Source organism: Neopsephotus bourkii, unplaced genomic scaffold (genome assembly GCF_033783945.1).
Source record: "Neopsephotus bourkii isolate Nb327-2 ecotype Australia unplaced genomic scaffold, CSIRO-AGI_Nbou_v1 NB_580, whole genome shotgun sequence".
In the NCBI taxonomy this organism is placed as follows: domain Eukaryota; kingdom Metazoa; phylum Chordata; class Aves; order Psittaciformes; family Psittacidae; genus Neopsephotus; species Neopsephotus bourkii.
In genome coordinates this window covers 548,406-560,938 of record NW_026901081.1, presented here as the reverse complement: position 1 = coordinate 560,938, position 12,533 = coordinate 548,406, and the positions used below count along the sequence as shown (strand labels likewise).

The following is a 12,533-nucleotide window of genomic DNA, read 5'->3' as shown; positions in this document are numbered from 1 at the left end:
GTGCAGAGCTGCTGCTGAACCTGAACAGCAGCAAGAGTCACCCCAAGGCAGGTGGATCAGGCAGGACAGTGGGTGACCAGTGGGGAAGAGAAGAGCTGGGAAGGTGCTAAAGAACTGGAAGCCTGAGTCTGATATAATGGAGATAAAAGGTCTCAAAAGGAAAGATTTCATGAGGCTCTGCAAAACTGAGGTGCCCAGAAGGTGACCACAGCATCCAGGCTGTGGATGGAGCTGCTGTGGCACCTTCTCAGAACCTCATGTCCTTGCAGCCAGCTCCTTTGACGTGAAGGCTTCCCCTTCTTGCCACTTCTTCATCCTTTGGAGGAGGAAGACAGGGAAAGCAGGGAGTCAGACAAGACAGAGGGAGCTGGCAGCACCACTGGGAAGGCCAGGAGAGCAGTTTGCCAGCTGCCACGTGAGCCAGAGGGGACTGCATCTCTTCAGACAACAACAGCTCCGATTTCAGCCTTGCTGTCATGCTCCGTGTTTGCTGAGCTGTGCAGAAACCAGCCCAGGTTTAGAAACCGAGGTTCTTAGAGCTAATTCAGGACAAAACTATGAGAAAGCAGTTTTCCTGAACTCTGTTTTACCGTCAGCATAGGGCACAAACTCAGTCTTCATCCAGGGTGCTTGATGTTTGATGTGATGTGTTGCGTGCAACACAAGGCACAACTGAGTCCTGTCTCAACAGACCCCTGCAAGTGCTACAGTGAAGGAGTAGGTGTAGCTGATCCTGGAATGAAGCTGGATTAAGGTCAGCTATATCCAAATAGTGCCAATAATATTCTCCCTCATTATTACTCACTTTCAGGGGTGTTTCAGCCATTAAGCTTAGCACTGCAGAGAGAGGGAATTCAAAGTAATGCTGGTGTTAATATTAATCCATGGGTCTCAGTGATGATTTGCAGATGCTCAGGAAGACCTGGAAGAACTGGAGCTGAGTCTGTGAAGAAAGCAAAACTCAGAAGCAGGGAGATGGCAACAAGGCAGAGGAAAGGGGGAATCGGTGATGGAGAGAGGCAAACACAGAGGATTTGGAGGACATTCCAAAGGAGAAACACAGCTGAGGTTCTGCTGCTGATTTCATCCAGACTATTTAGGCACAGCACAAAAAGCATGCACTAAGACACGCTGCAGACTAGGTGTTAGCATCAAGACACATCTGAGGATCCTTGAAGCATACTGTAACCAAGTCTCCTCTGATGAAGGTTGCTACTGCCATAAGGAACAAGTTCCAAGAGCTTTAGGAAAAGGTAATATAGGGTAAATCAGGAAAAAAATCATTTTTACAACACAAATCATCAACAAGTGAGGTAATTCACCTGAGCTGTAAACATGTTTATTGATCTAAAATAGTTTCCATTACTTCAGAGCTATTAGATCCTGCCCATTTCCGTGCTCTTTAATCAAGCAGGCTGTTCCCAGTGACATAAATGTTCCTTAAAGCACGTGTTTCATAGGTCATGAGGAGGGGAACCAACACATTATGTATTCTGGGAGTAGTAAACAGACAACCCGACTGCTGCAGCACCCAGACCTGCACCAACACCCATCACAAAGCTGGGGCTGGAAATGAAGAGGACGTAGACCCCGAAACAAGCGAGCCACATCCCCCTGCACGTTAAACACACGTTGATGCACAGCAAGCCAACAACAAAACAGGAAAAGCAATCAACAGCTTTCCTGTATGAGGAAAAATCACCAAGAGAGGCTTTTGCTACAAACTCCCTCATTTCATCCTGATCTAAAAGACACAAATTGGAGTTGTTGTTACAAGTTACAGATTGTGTCCTTGAAACGATAGAATCATAGAATGATTTGGGCTGGAAGGGGCCTTAAAGCCCATCCAGCTCCAACCCCTGCCACGGGCAGGGACCCCTTCCACTGGAGCAGCTTGCTCCAAGCCCCTGTGTCCAACCTGGCCTTGAGCACTGCCAGGGATGGGGCAGCCACAGCTTCTCTGGGCACCCTGTGCCAGCGCCTCAGCACCCTCACAGGGAAGAGCTTCTGCCTAAGAGCTCAGCTCAGTCTCCCCTCGGGCAGGTTCAAGCCATTCCCCTTGGCCTGGCCCTGCAGGCCCTTACCAAAGTTCTTACCTCACATTAAAGCCTGAAGAAGTGCACAGTGAGCTCCAGCCCCGTTCACTGACCCCACTGCAGAGGAGCAACGTCCACTGAGTATTTAGACAAACTGGTTTATGTAAACCCTTAAGTATCACAGATGCTGCAGCCATCAACACTGAAAATGATTCTCACACAGAGAAAAGGTATCAGAAAGGTTCTCCTTGACATGATTTGTGACCCTGAGTGCTGACAGGTACTTTTGCTCCTGCTTTAATGAATGGACTCTGCTGAACTAGGACAAGAAAGGAAAGGACGTTCCATACTTACTTCTGGAGCTGTGGAGGGACGAGAAGAAATGCTGAGCAGTCTCATAGTGGCTTCCATCTGCTGGGGTGGAAGGAAGAAGTTGGGAACAACAACAGGATCAGATCTGAACAGAACTGTTAAGGTACAACCTCTGGCATGGTGTCGCTGCACAGAGCCCCACTGGAGCTGCAGATGTGGAATAAACCCCCTTGTAACAGCTGTTAATGGCTTCCAGATGTTGAATCTCGTTCATTTTAATCCATATTCTACAATTCTCAACATCTGGTTCTCTCACCTGGCCTCACAGAGCGTGGGCCACCAACTTGCTTTACAGTAATACCTCACATACGTGTAGAGTGCTTCATCCTGCAGGAATCCCAACACAACTTAGTGAAACAGAATGGGAGATCTGGGATCTGTGCAAGAACGGTGGGAAAGAGCAAAACACACTACATGAATACAGAAGGAACACAAGAGCTGTAATCCATGGAGAAAAACAGCATGGGGAAGAAATGCAAGAAGACAGGCTGCCACTACCCAAAATGAAATACCTCTCATGGATATTGGTGACAAACTGCGAGGAAGTCATAGTATCATGGAATGGTTTGGATTGGAAAGGACCTTAAAGCTCATCCAGTTCCAACCCCCTGCTATGTACAGGGACACCTTCCACTACAGCAGGTTGCTCCAACCTGGCCTTGAACACTGTCATCACTACACAGTGTGAAACCCAATGTAACAGGGTCTTCTGACACCTTCCCAGGTCACCACCTCTCACTTCCCAGGGAAGAGCTCCCCACAGTGTATTTCTCCTTGAATGCAATGTGTGTGTAAGAAAAGGATACAAAACAATCTTGGGTTTGACAGCCTTTTCTGACTCTTCCAGTGGGTCTTCACTACTGTCATCAGAAAAGCATTCACTGTTTCCTTCCGAGCCTGCTTGGGCTGACACACTCTTAATACAGCTCTCACCAGAACCACTTTCTTCCTTGTCTTGATGATCTTCATTTACAACCTCACCTTTTTCCTCCTCTTCCTTTCTTTCTGTGTTTTCTGGGTTGGTCAAGCCAACATCTCCTGGAGATGCCAGTTGTTCTTTGGAGGCTGCTGGAAACTCTACATTTTGATCTAGAGGTTTAGCATTAAATGCTTTATCCCAGTTACAGTTTCCATCTTCTCCAGGCCTATTGGCTGTTTGATGCAGCTCTGATAAGTGAGCAGGCTGAAAGAGCTCCTTCTCAGTTGCTTCCGTGCCTCTATTCAAGCTTTGATTTCCTTCTGCTGCTGCCAAAATACTGCTCCCATCTGCACGGAGGCTAATGCATGAGCTAAAGGTGGTGAGCAAGCTTTGGTTGTCACCTTGGAGCATGCTCCTTCTCCTGTTTCCTCTTTGGAAACAATCAGTGTCCACTGAGCACTGGTCTTCAGGCCTCAAGTCTATGGATTGCAGGTCAGCCCCCTGCTCCCCATCAGACAGCACACTGGACCAGGGACTGGTTTTGTCTGTCATGGTTGTTATTTCATTGAGAGTTCGTGGTTCTATAACATCTTCTTCATACTCTTCTTCACTGTGTGGTTGGACAGCGAAAGCACCTTCATGTTCTTGGATAGAGCCCCCTGGCAAAGGATGCTCCTCATCAGGGACAGCTTGGTCTAGAAGCTCGTGCAACATGTGTCTATCAAACACAGGTCTCCCAGAAGAGCATGGCTGTTGTGTATCACTGCAAATGCTGGAGGAGTCCAACTCAAGTTGGCCTTGACACACTTCAGGTCCAGCTTCATCATCCTTCTGGCTCGGTACACGTGTAACACCCAGCTTTCTGCTGCTGTCTTGATGCACATGAGATGATTCTTTACTGGTTTTGGTTATAGTCTGTAAGTCTGATGAACAGAAAACAGCATCAGTAAATGCACAGAGCCATGATTTACCTTTTATCTGCTTTATTTGGGCTTTCTGCAGAAAATCATGTATGTAAGAATGGGTTTGAGTTAAATATGCACTACTTTGTCAGACACTGCTGATGTGATCACATTCTGCTCTCTATCACTGACAAGGCCCAGAGAAGGGCAGAAATCTGAAGGGAAAAGGAAATGTTCAGGATTAAATTACAGGGAAATAACTGGAAATACCCACATCCATGTACAGGGAAAAACTGGACAGTGAAAATACTCTGATACAGAGTACACCTAAAGCCAATGGAAAAAACACCTATTGCTTGGTGTGGCTGAAACCAGACTGGACAGTTCAGACCACATAGGAAGAGGAGAGGAATAATCTCCACAGGAAAGATGGATACTCTTACCAGCTTTTCCTCTCACAGCTTCCCTAGTTTTCTGCCCAGAAGACACAGTTGCTACTGACATTCTCAACCTTTCTGCTCAATTTAACAACTTGGATCAAATGACAGACAACTGTTAATTCAATATTTGACAAACAGAAATTCCCTCATTCCAAGGCCAGGTTGGACACAGGGGCTTGGAGCAAGCTGCTCCAGTGGAAGGGGTCCTTGCCCGTGGCAGGGGTTGGGGCTGGAGGAGCTTTAAGGTCCCTTCAGCCCAAACCAGTCTGTATTATCTAAGGAATTGCTACGATCTGCTAACTAGGAACCAAAAATAGTTGATTGTGGCTTTTTAAGAGATGTTAAATCGCCAGAGATTTCCAGGATTGCAAAGAGGATTTTTTAATGTTTAGGCTCCTGTTCCAGTAGGGATGCTGGGGATGGACTCTTCATTAGGGACTGCAGTGACAGGACAAGGGGTAATGGGTTAAAACTGAAACAGGGGAAGTTTAGATTGGATCTAAGGAGGGAATTCTTTCCTGTGAGGGTGCTGAGGCACTGGAATGGGTGCCCAGGGAGGTTGTGAATGCTCCATCCCTGGCAGTGTTCAAGGCCAGGTTGGACGAGGCCTTGGGTGATATGGTTTAGAGCGAGGTGTCCCTGCCCATGGCAGGGGGGATGGAACTTGATGATCTTAAGGTCCTTTCCAACCCTAACTATTCTATGATTCTATGACCTGTGTTAGGAGCAAAGGCACCTCCTTCTTCTCAGACATTTACAATTTTACCACCACATCTGAGCATCAGTCATAGAATCGTAGAATGACAGATCCTGTGTCCAACCTGGCCTTGAGCACTGCCAGGGATGGGGCAGCCACAGCTTCTCTGGGCACCCTGTGCCAGCGCCTCAGCACCCTCACAGGGAAGAGCTTCTGCCTAAGAGCTCAGCTCAGTCTACCCTCGGGCAGGTTCAAGCCATTCCCCTTGGCCTGGCCCTACAGGCCCTTGTCCCAAGCCCCTCTCCAGCTTTCCTGCAGCCCCTTTAGGCACTGGAGCTGCTCTAAGGTCTCCCCTTCAGGAGCCTTCTCTTCTCCAGGCTGACCCAGCCCAGCTCTCTCAGCCTGGCTCCAGAGCAGAGCTGCTCCAGCCCTCGCATCATCTCTGTGATGATCATTTTTCCACACATCTCCCTTTTCCCACTGAGCAGACACTGAAATTCCAGTAGAGTTCAGGCTCTATGGACAGGGCCTTAACTCCCACTGAATCTTATTTCTCACTGTTTCAGTTCAACATTGTCATTTGTGAGAGGGGTTTGGAAGTCCCTACAAGCCTTTCTCCCACTGGACCAACACACATGGGTCACCAACACCAAGAAATGGTCCTCAATACATAGAACATTTGCAGATCCTTTAAGGCAGCTTCTGACAACAAACTCTAAACCAGGTGACAACTTACCACTGATGAGGTTGCTGACCTGAGACACCAACTGACTAGATCTTTCTAAAAGATGGCATCCATTGGGATCCACTTCTCTGCTCACTGAACCCCGACGATCACTCTCCTGCTCTTCATGACTTGGTCTGGATGTGTTCCCATAACTGAAGTCAGGAAAAGATTTGGTCAGCTTCTGACTGAAGTACCTTTGCACCTCATCCAGCTCACTCAAGTTTTTTCTGTAAGCAGAGGGAAGAAATTGGGTAAGAGGCAAAAAAAAAGCTTGTGGCAGAGTGGTTCCATTTGTATCACTCCAATCAACAGCATGTAAGTATGAAATATGAGATTAAAGGTTATAACTGAAAAAGAGATCAGCAGGCAAGTGCTGAGGTTGACAGGATTAACACTCAAGAGCAAATGCCCAATTAGCTATGAAACTTAGGCTGGAAGACACAAAAAAGAGCTTGTTTTAAACTTAGTCAAAGGAGTTGCATTTGAGATGATTTTCCAGCTGAAGTCACTGGAATGGGTTGCCCAGGGAGGTTGTGAATGCTCCATCCCTGGCAGTGTTCAAGGCCAGGTTGGACGAGGCCTTGGGTACCGTGGTTTAGTGCGAGGTGTCCCTGCCCATGGCAAGGGGTTGGAACTTGATGATCTTAAGGTCCTTTCCAACCTCAACTATTCTATGATTCTATGAAGTCATAAAGACAAAGAGTATTAACTGACAGAGGATTTCTACTTTATTAAGAACTAAGGACATTACTGATTTAATGATAATTTGGCATATACTGAATGATATTTGGGCTTGTTCAGCCTGGAGAAGAAAAGGCTCTGGAGAGATGTTAGAGCAGCTCTCAGTGCCTAAAAGGGCTATAAGAAACCTGGAGAGGGGCTTTGCAAACCTATTGCTTTGCTCACCATGTTGTTAGCAGATCTGCTTTACCTGAGAGCAGTCAGAAGGGAAGCACGTGAGGACAGTGACAAGGAATCCATCTTTGCTGCCCGCTGAGCATTCCCTTCTGCTTGCTGCAGGGATTCATGGAACCTGCGCACGTTCCTCATGTGCTCTTTGTGCCGAGGTGTGCGTGCCCCAGAGGGAACGGTGCGGTGAGAAACAGGCCTGTGGGTAGCAACAGAAAACAGGGTGAAAGCTCTGACTGTGAGAAGGCTGAGAGCTGGGGATAGCCAGAATCAGTGAAATGCATCCCCAGAGCGTGAGCAGGAGGTCAAGGGAGGGGATCCTGCCCCTCTGCTGTGTGAAGGGGAGAAACCCCTGCAGTCCTGATCCAGCTCTGGGGCAGCAGCACGAGAGGGACGTGGAGCTGTTGGAGCGAGGCCAGAGGAGGCCCCAGAGCTGCTAGAGCAGCTCTGCTCTGGAGCCAGGCTGAGAGAGCTGGGCTGGGTCAGCCTGGAGGAGAGAAGGCTCCTGAAGGGGAGACCTTAGAGCAGCTCCAGTGCCTAAAGGGGCTGCAGGAAAGCTGGAGAGGGGCTTGGGACAAGGGCCTGTAGGGACAGGAATGAGTCCGGAGCAACCTGGTCTAGTGGAAGGTGTCCCTGCCATTTCATTTATGATTGATTTTGACAGCAGGGAAAGGGATAGAATGACTGAGAAAGTCTCTTTCAGTCCTATATTTCTGGACATAATAAATATTATTCTCCTAAATATACACCTGATTTAAACCTGGAATCTGATCCTGCTGTAAACTACACTGACAGCTCTTCATCAGTTATTGTGCATTTTCCTTTTCAAACCCAAACCATTCTGTGATTCTATGCTAAAGGCCTGGAAGAAGCACCTGACAGTTTCAGCAATGGCACAGTGTGAATCCTTATGTCGAAGGGTGCAAAGGAAAGAAACTGGGAAATACTAATGAGAAGTAAAAAGCACATCTGGGTTTAGTCCACAGGAACCTCTCTCAGGTAATCTCCTGGGCCACCCTCACACTGGCAAAGGGAATTTGGTGCAATCTTTAAGCCTAAACACAAGGAAAGACCTTTGGCAGGGTTTGGTGCTTTTTCACTAGAGCCAACAGGCTTCAGGTAGGTTGATTATTGAGCTCTTAAAGTAATCAAACCGTTGGATAGCCAATGCACTTACCGCTCTCGAGTCGGAGCACTGACTTCCTTTGACAAGGTAGTCATCTGCTTGGCAATGCCTGTAGCATTAGTGGGGAGCTTTGGAATGCTGGCCTTCACCTAGAAGAAAGAGGAACATTGTGCATGAGTCTTCCACAGCAAGAAAATAGGGGAAAAAAGCAGTATTTTCTTCAGGTAGCAAACAAAACCTGAAGGTTTCTAAATAGCTTTAACATTCCAAAGGACTTTCCAGCACTGAGCCAAAGCACTGTTTCACAACACTCTCACTGCAGAAACATTGTTAATCCCATCCACACCACTGAGGAGTAAAGTGATGGTAAATAGGCTGTAGAGCCTTCATTACATGTGTGTATCACTCCCCAGTGCAACTGGAAAGGCTAGAGAATAAGACAATCCCACAAGAAATGGCAAATCTTACCAAACCCAAAGATTTTTACCAAATTAGACATTTCTTAACCAATGAAAGGATGAATCTGTAGTGTTTGGGGCATCAGCTGCAACCCAAAGCAGCAAACAGAACAATGCCAGGCTCCCAGACATCCAAACCCACAGCATATTCCCCTAACAATAAAAAGAACACCACAAATACCCATGAAATAACAAGGGAGTGAAGCCTTTGGAGGTGTTCATGACCTAGGGTTGAATGAATGGTCTAACCAGCGTTGGTCTGCAGCGACCATGGCAACATACAGCAGAATCCTTAAGGAAGTGCTTCCTAAGGTTTACACAGCCTGATCCATGACAGTGCTTTTGCTATTTGCTCATCAGCACAAAGTCATAGAATCACAGAATCATAGAGCCATAGAATGGGGTTGGAAAGGACCTTAGGATCATCCAGTTCCAACCCCCTGCCATGGGCAGGGACACCTCACACCAAACCATGGCACCCAAGGCTCTGTCCAACCTGGCCTTGAACACCACCAGGGATGGAGCATTCACAACTTCCTTGGGCAACCCATTCCAGTGCCTCACAGTAAAGAACTTCTTCCTTGTACCCCATCTGAACTTCCTCTGCTTCAGTTTTAGCCCATTACCCTTTGTCCCATCACTACAGCCCAAGTCAGTGCTGATTATGAGGCATGTGATCAGATATGCACTGGGAGGAAAGTGAAGCACGTACTGCAGAACTCGGTGGCTGGCTCCACATCCTTGCCTGTCTTTCTTCTTTGAGATGACTTAACTTTTGAAGAGGGGAGACTGCTACTTTGATCTGCCCTCGGCACTGTCCACTGAAGTCTGTGATGTTGTACCACCCGCACACGAGCTGGAAGCCAGAAAGGAGAGGAGACAGGTCCACTGATGCAAACCCTATCACTCGCTCAGTCTCTGGGGAGGAACAACAAAAACCATGTATTAATTTGAACTGCATGCAAACAAAACGTCTTCAGGAATGCTAAACATCACTTGTACAGCCCCTGAAATATATCTAGACTTCCCAGAGAAAGACACTGTACAGGAGTCAACATGCTGGAGGGAAGAGATGGGATCCAGAGGGACCTGGACAGGTCAGAGAGAAGGGATTGTGTGAACCTCATGGAGTTCAACAAGGCCAAGGGCAAGGTCCTGCCCCTGGGTCAGGGCAATTCCCAGCACAGACACAGGATGGGGGAGACTGGATGGAGCTTCAGAAGGACTTGGGGTGTTGGGTGAGGAGAAACTCCCCATGACCCAGCTCCAGTGAGCGCTTGAGCCCAGAACCCCCCCATGTGCTAGGCTGCACCCCCAGAGTGTGAGCAGCAGCTCAGGGAGGGGAAAACACTCCATGATTCTATGAAATACAAGTCAGGGGTGCAGAAAGGACACTTCTCTCTACATTGCACTACAAACTGTACCTGCTTTATGCCACACTTTGAAGACCAAGGTTTGCTGTGGATCCAGCAGAAGCTCTTTGGATAACCTGTTAAGCACAAAACTCATTTTATACAAAGCAGGAAAAAGAACAAGCCCAGTAAAATGCCTCTGAAGTTTCAATGCCATTGCATCTATCCAGAGAAACCAGTTTCTTCTGGGCTGATGGAGGAGAATGGAATACAACAAACCCCCAAACTACTGAGCCCTCAAAAGCATAACTATCTTTACATGGCTTGGGCTTTTGCTTATTCAAGAAGTATTTCCCTCTTCTCCCTCTTGTAAATTTAAAAGCTAGGACAATAAACCCATGGGGAAATGGAAATTTGGTTTATCCCATGACTCAGTCATAGGGTGACAGCAAAGCTGTAATGTTTGAAGTTGATTTGTGGAAAGAAACCAACTGAAAATGCAGGGTCGAACACAGAACAGCTTTTAAGTTGCCTGAAGAAATTGAGAACTGACTCTGAGCATAAGCAGACTCTGATACAAAACACTTAAACTCCAGCTCTCAGTGGCTTTCAGTGGTTTAATCTTTATAGTATATATTCCCTAATGCCAAAATCCAGCTCAGCACTCTGGTAGCATATCCCACTCCTCTGCAGGCACTGCTATGTATTTGTGGCTGTCAAAATGAATTCACTGTGCTTCTTGCTGCCTGTAACAGACTTGTTCCACCTTGTTTAGGAAATGCCTTCCCTGTGAGGGTGCTGAGGCGCTGGCACAGGGTGCCCAGAGAAGCTGTGGCTGCCCCATCCCTGGCAGTGCTCAAGGCCAGGTTGGACACAGGGGCTTGGAGCAAGCTGCTCCAGTGGAAGGGGTCCCTGTCTGTGGTAGGGGTTGGAGCTGGAGGAGCTTTGAGGTTCCTTCCAACCCAAACCACTCTGATTCTATGATCAAACTGTCCTTCCTCATGCTAACTTGAACTTGAACTCAATCAATTTTTTGCCCAGTATGGAAGTGTGGTGATTGCAAAACATGGGAACAAGCATTTTTAGCTGAGAATACAGGCCAGTAGAAGGCACTCCTAGTGGCTATGTCCTTTTCACACCTAGTTTGGCTGTCACATCCAAAACGTGTCTGTGCGAGCTCACAGCACTTACCTTGCTTCTTGCTGAAAGTCCCAGACTGGTGAGTCTGTATTGTCTATTATTGAAGTGGTTACTGGAGCATCTGCCCCAGCAACAGCAAATGAGACACAGCTACTGGGGGCTGTCACTTCACGCTCTGTCAAAGGACTCCCTAAAATCATACAGAATTAAATACAGATTTGTTATTAACATTTAAAATAAATACCTAAGTTCAGAAATTGAAAGCACATAATTATACAAAGAGATCCACCATATAGGAAACACTGCTTTCCATTGATGGAGCTGAAAATACTTTGTATTTACAATGGCAGCAAACCTTGCATGAACCTTTTACAGAGCAGAAACTGGAATATTTGAGGGAGAAACAGGAAAACCATTTGATCATTTGAGGAGTCAGAAGCAAAGCTAAGGAATAAAACCCCAATCCACAAGACCCTATTCCAGTGCTTGATCTGTCCTTCATGATGGGCCATAGAACTGGGCAATCCTAGCTGCATACACAGAAAACACCCAGTGTTACAAAAAGCATTTTGACTTAAGAGTTGACTTAATCCCAGCATAAGAAGGACATGGAGCTATCGGACCAAGGATCCAACAGAGGAGTCCATGGAGATGCTGCAAGGGCTGGAGCAGCTCTGCTCTGGAGCCAGGCTGAGAGAGCTGGGCTGGGTCAGCCTGGAGAAGAGAAGGCTCCTGAAGGGGAGACCTTAGAGCAGCTCCAGTGCCTAAAGGGGCTGCAGGAAAGCTGGAGAGGGGCTTGGGACAAGGGCCTTTAGGGACAGCCAAGGGGAATGGCTTGAACCTGCCCGAGGGGAGACTGAGCTGAGCTCTTAGGCAGAAGCTCTTCCCTGTGAGGGTGCTGAGGCGCTGGCACAGGGTGCCCAGAGAAGCTGTGGCTGCCCCATCCCTGGCAGTGCTCAAGGCCAGGTTGGACACAGGGGCTTGGAGCAAGCTGCTCCAGTGGAAGGGGTCCCTGCCCATGGCAGGGGGTTGGAGCTGGAAGAGCTTTAAGCTCCCTCCCAACACAAACCACTCTGTAATTCTATGACCCTCTCACAGCATAAGCTGCTGAGTGTTCCTTTCCTGTGTTATCACCTGGACTGTGAACCAATTCATCTTAAGAGACATTTCCAGTAATCTCACCTCGGGTCAGTTCCTTATTCCTGTTTGTATTTAGGCAGTGTGCAATGGCCCAAACAAGATCAGATCACTCCAACTGCTGAGCAGACCTAAAATGGTTGAGTCATGCAGTGCTAGAGGTGCTCAAGGTGAAGGGCACCTGATATATTAAAGGGTTTAACTCATCTTTAGCAATGAGATTCATCCCCAGATAGCAAATTGAGGGGAAAACCAAAGGGCTTCAAACCCCTGCAAATTCACCCAGTGTGTTACATCACTGAACACCCAGAACCAAAC

The 12,533-nt window shown here is 47.5% G+C and overlaps 1 protein-coding gene across 1 annotated transcript in view; it reads right to left on the bottom strand.

Moving 5' to 3' along the window:
* C2CD3 (C2 domain containing 3 centriole elongation regulator) overlaps positions 1 to 12,533 on the bottom strand; it is a 53,013-nt gene that overhangs the window by 10,785 nt on the left and 29,695 nt on the right. Inside the window, 8 exon segments of the mRNA XM_061351356.1 lie at positions 2,391 to 2,493; positions 3,215 to 4,250; positions 6,103 to 6,320; positions 7,025 to 7,201; positions 8,180 to 8,277; positions 9,299 to 9,504; positions 10,011 to 10,075; positions 11,130 to 11,268. Coding sequence (XP_061207340.1) covers positions 2,391 to 2,493; positions 3,215 to 4,250; positions 6,103 to 6,320; positions 7,025 to 7,201; positions 8,180 to 8,277; positions 9,299 to 9,504; positions 10,011 to 10,075; positions 11,130 to 11,268 — 2,042 coding nt within the window.